This window comes from Varroa jacobsoni, unplaced genomic scaffold (genome assembly GCF_002532875.2).
Source record: "Varroa jacobsoni isolate VJ856 unplaced genomic scaffold, vjacob_1.0 scaffold_123, whole genome shotgun sequence".
Taxonomy (NCBI): Eukaryota; Metazoa; Arthropoda; class Arachnida; order Mesostigmata; family Varroidae; genus Varroa; species Varroa jacobsoni.
The window spans coordinates 761937-767324 of NW_019213025.1; the positions used below are offsets into that span (position 1 = coordinate 761937).

A 5388-nucleotide genomic window follows, 5' to 3' on the forward strand; every position below is an offset into this window, starting at 1 on the left:
AGGCGTAAATCTTTGACAACAACTTAAGCAGAAAAGCCTATACATGATGCGAATTCATCTACCTTTTTCTATATATATATATATATATATATATATATATATATATATATATATATATATTGTAACAGTGACAAAATGCATAGACGGCAGCGGTTTTGAGATCGATTCCTATATACAGATACGAAAAAACACGTAATGGAAGCCAATGTCATATCAAACCAAACGGCGTAATTTTAAACATGTTGATAATATAGCATCATTTTTAAGTGATGCTGTGCTAGGACTGGCAATTGCAGGTTCTCATTGTACCCGAGATTGACCCAGACGGTTTTAGGAGGTGGGTGTTGATGCGGTCACGTACGTCCGGTTAGCCTGAATGAATTAATCAAATCGACCTTTTTTTCTTATTGTTTCGTAAAATAGGTTCCACAATAAGAAAGTTTTTGCTTTTTTTTTCTTTTCATCTAAACGACTTTCGAAATATAACTCCCGTGCTGTTTCGCTCGAGCAAACGTTTTTTTCGTTGGGAAGAACATATTCAGTTATAATCTGCATTTCATATCTAACATTTTTCGACTTCTTACCTACGAATTTTTACGAAAAATTGAAAAGTAAGACCGACGGGATACTAATAGAAAAGATGAAGACAAATGTTAGCAATTTAAAACGTCCTAATGCTATTTATAATGCTGTATATATGTTGCGCGAATTGATACATTAGGCTTTTGTTTTTAATATAAGGCTGGCATGATCCAATATAAAGCAGAAATTTATCTGGTTTAGATAAATGCTATCTTAAACGTACACACGAGGATACGTTCACAGTGATCCTCGTTCGCGTTTCCTAAACAATAACACTTCACGCATTTGAAGCGCAGTCCAAGGCAAACCATCGGAACTTATTTAAGTCATAGTAACTGTAGCCTCGGTTACGAACGGTCGATATCTACGGCCCCTGCAAAATCAGCCTTTGGTACAGCCTCACAAAAATACATTTTCAAAAAATGTGCGATTTGTAAAAAAAAATACCATTTTGGAAATTTGATTATTCGCTATTAACTGGTGCAAAATCAGTAACGACTGCATTTCGACCAGGTGATAGCTCGCAGAGTTACCGCCTCTAACAAACAAGAATAATCTTGTAAGAGTTGCCACCTCATTGAAAAGACTTCAATCCTTGATTTTTTTTAATTTCTACAGTTTACCGAATATGGCAACTACAATAAAGCAAAAGGCTTCCAAAGTAACGGTACTTGATTGTTTTTATTGAACTTTTTTTAGCGTAACAAGAATTATAGAGGTTTTAATCTTTAACTTACAAGTGTCCACGCAGTCCAATGATTCGTTGTGTCACCTTATACCTTATTCGTAGCAAATTACTGGTGTCATTTAATATATATATTTTAAATAATGAGATCAATGCATCATGGCTACTGATTGGACTTTTCCGTCATTTCAATCGCGCGGCAGGCAATAGAAGAACTAATAATATTTAGATCATGCAAAGGAAATTCAACCGTTTAGGCCGTTTTGTCCTATTGTTCAGCTAAATCACTGATTTCTTCTAGAATTGTAATGTAATACGTGGAATATATGAAAACTGTGATGATTTTTCATTGGGATTTCAACTGTTTTTGCATCCCCTATAGGTGACGGTTGTGTCTTTAACGTAACGTAACGCGTAAGTTAGAAAGCGTCGCTAAACAACCGGTAAGATAAACGGTAAGACAGCACGGACATTTGTAGACACCTTCTACAGAGGTGGTCAAGTTAGTCAAGGGGGAGACCCTCGATTTGGAATATGATTTGCTAATGTACGCACCTGCCACTGCAAGAAGAGTTGAGGCCGTCAGGGCGATAAATAGCTTCATTTTTTTATATCTCCACAGGCTCAATACTGCCTACTAGCGGTGATGTTAGTAGTTCCGAAATGGTGCACTGATCGATTGGAGGTAGGATCACCCCAGACCTAAGGCGCAGATGAACACACGATATGAAAAACCCGGGGCCAACACGGTCACAAACGACGACACAGACAGTATTCCAATAACGCGAACGTAGAAGTGGCCACAATCTGTTTACAGAAAGAGTTCAGTCTCAATGCATACCCACACATGTGCGTTAAACACAACTATGATAAGGACAGTTCATAAAGCACCTGTGTAACCTGCGGAAAACAGTAAAGCCTTTTCGCTGTTTTTTTAGTCCGAAGTGATGAATGCGCCTGCCGATGTCAGTACGCTACTTCATTGAACCTCGTGGCTACTCTTTTGTGGCTCACAGAAGACGCGTGTTGTCCCCATTGACAGCCAACAGAAGTCTAACTGAAATGCGTCGGCAACAAAGTTGGGCGGACGCGCGCATAGCCGCCACTGATTCCTCCTTACCTTTTTAGCGGCCACTCTTTCCTGTTCGACTGGCGTCGGGTTCGTTCCCAACATGAACCGTTAACGCGTTTCGGCTTTTTCGGAAGACAAACATTTCGACCACGGCAAGAGCTCTGTATACATTGTTCTATACAGCACAAACTACTAGAGGTAGGGACATAATTTTCGCCAAATAAAACTGCTCGACTCATGTATAAGTATGCAGTCGCTCATAATGCCAAATAACAAGCTGGATAGAAGTAAGAGCGACTTAAGTAATCTTGAAGAAAAATGCTTTCGTAGTGACAAGAAGGTTGGCGTTTCATCCTTTGCTGGGTACTACATCATATGAAGGGGTCCTTCTACATACTTACACACAATTCCTTCATTTCGGAACATTTCTAGAAAATTTGTATCTATTTTAATCGAGCTGATCTTATTGTTACATTTTTTTTTTGTCGAATTCCATCTTCTAAAATAGTGTAGAATAAAGACAGTTCAATGCAGAAGTGTCGGGCTTTCGTTGAAACGAAAATCGTATTCGGAAGAGAGGATATTCTTTTGATCAAAACAAAGATAATGACAGAAGTGCCCGGGGGAAAAACACCTCCATTCTACAAAGGTGAATTTCATATGGTTCAAACAAAGTCAATGTTAGAAATCAAGTTCATGAAAAATAAATATTTATTAATGTTGATTATCGTTTAAATATGATTATCGGTGCTAGCTGGCAACAAGGGTGCTTTGCTGGAATTGCGTATCAGGGGGTGGTTGATGATTATTCGGAACCAAAAAGTCCAGTCGTCATTTAAAGTAATTATTTTAATTGTTCTAAAAATCTAACGCTTCGCCTGGATGCAGGTAAGCCTTAACAAGTTACAATTTACCCAGGTTTGATTATAGGTAAGGATAAAAGAAATGTTTCTTTTTGTAAAATTAGCCTAAATTACCATCGTAGACATATTATAATATACTATAATAATTTTTCATATGATGAGCGTATTGATAGTACTTAGTCATGATTCGCTTGAAATGGTGGCTGTAGGAGACGATTGTACGTGGAACGCTAAAGGCATCGGCCGTACACGCCAAAAAATGGCTGGAATTTTTCGTTGCAGCTTCTACGAAGCCACAAAACCAACAGAGATCTAGTGGATCACATATATGGTACTTACACGTGCGAGATTATAACGTGGCAGTTGTGCATAGGGGCTTTTCAGAAAATATACGTTTATCGTACAACAAATTCTGGTCCCATAGAATAACTGAACCAAATTTCGCTTTCTACGTTATGTGGATACGAAAGATATTCAAAGGGTAACTATTTCATAGTTTTACTATCAAGATGTTGTCCATCCTTGAATAATATCTCGCTCGACTACATTCATTAGGATCAGAAAAATCAGACTCGTTAACCTTTTCAACAAAACAATGCTGAAGAGGGCACCATCTATAGTTATACCGGGATGTCATGATGTATACTTATACTAAAAATAATCATTTGTGTTACCGTGTTCTATCGCTAAGGCTGGCATCAGATTCTGCTCGTGAGCAAACATGGTAGAGAGAAACACTCTGTATTAAGAGACTGCATCCACATAATTGCCTTAGGACATAAATGTATAAGTGGTTTTTGCAGCTATCAGGGTGTTACTTGATTGGATTATACAAACGAAACCGCTACGCCTTATACTAGTAGAGGGCAGAAGGGTTCCTTCTCCGGCAAGTGCTTACTGATATAATTAGCCAGGTTAAAAAGGGGTCCAAGTTTATAAGTTCGTTATATGATCGTTAAGTCAGCAGATGCAGCAATGTTAGAAGCTGGAAAGGGAGCCGATCGTACCCCGGTGTCTGACCTTCGACGCTCCAAGCGGCCAGCAAATCCCCGCTACTAACGGGATCGCAATCTGACCACGACACAATATGTCAACTAGCTAAAAAAAGGCTGTCGTGATTTCGCATATCGTCACGGCACCACAACGCGAAATGTCTTCTTCAAGACCCTGTAAATCAGCAGTTTATAGTACACCTGTACATTGTGCCCACGTCGTCTTTGTACTGAGCCTTTCGTAAATGCATATTGTATATCTGTAAATACCTGAAAATGTGTCTTTTCATGAAACGAAACAGTTTTCGCCCGGTTGGCCTAGGTCGTCAGTATTCTTATGAGTTGTCGCTACTTTTATTCTGGTCTTTGCAAATCACCGTAATCAGACGGGTGCGCCACAACGTGTTTACATCAGCTGGGCTGCGTACCGAAGTGGGTTTTATTTGAATCTAACCAGTCTTCAAGAGGCACCCCTCTTTCAGGAGTGGAACTTAATCTGTTCTTTTTTTGAACTGTAAATTGATATTTCCTGTTAACGCGCCTGCTGTTGATGTCTTTGTATTCTATTACATCAAACTTACTACAAACGTTCTCAGCTGTGTCGAATTTGCTTGGCGTATTCTGATGTGGAATATTTGTATACACCAGCATAAGTATCCGGCAAATTGCCTAGCAATAGATATATATATATATATATATATAATTGCACATATCACTGTACATGTTAGCGTTTCCACTGTTGAAAATTAGTATTATGCGCACCCGATGCGTGATCACTAAGTGAAGACTACTGCGAACGAACATAGTCGAACAGCCATTAGCTGCCATGACACTTAACGGCCTTTGAAGATCGTTTGCCCTTTGATATATATAACATCGTATGATATGTTATAGTATTAATACATCGCGTTTAGAAAAGGACGTTCGTTTCAGATTTGGTGTGAGGCCTTTACGACGAACGATTCCGCTTGATAAGATCGCTGGAAGTCTCAATCAATACGTACAAAATGTACGACACCTATTCAACTGTGGCCATTACCGCGTATGCCAAATAAACCTAATATTGACTTCTCTGACTGCTGTCATACCACCTTAGCTAGTAAGGCCATCTCCTTTAGCGTAAACCTGCTCACATAAAGCTAATGACATCAATACTCAGCTTACCTAATACAGATCAATAAGAAAAATAATCTC

General features: G+C 38.9%; 1 protein-coding gene across 1 annotated transcript in view; it reads right to left on the reverse strand.

Annotated features, from left to right (window-relative positions):
• Nucleotides 1–2316, reverse strand: part of LOC111267260 (uncharacterized) — a 130955-nt gene extending 128639 nt beyond the window's left edge. Inside the window, exon 1 of the mRNA XM_022845390.2 lies at nt 1823–2316. Coding sequence (XP_022701125.1) covers nt 1823–1871 — 49 coding nt within the window. The 5' untranslated portion in view covers nt 1872–2316. The remainder of the gene's footprint in view (nt 1–1822) is intronic.
• Between the last annotated feature and the right edge of the window lie 3072 nt (nt 2317–5388).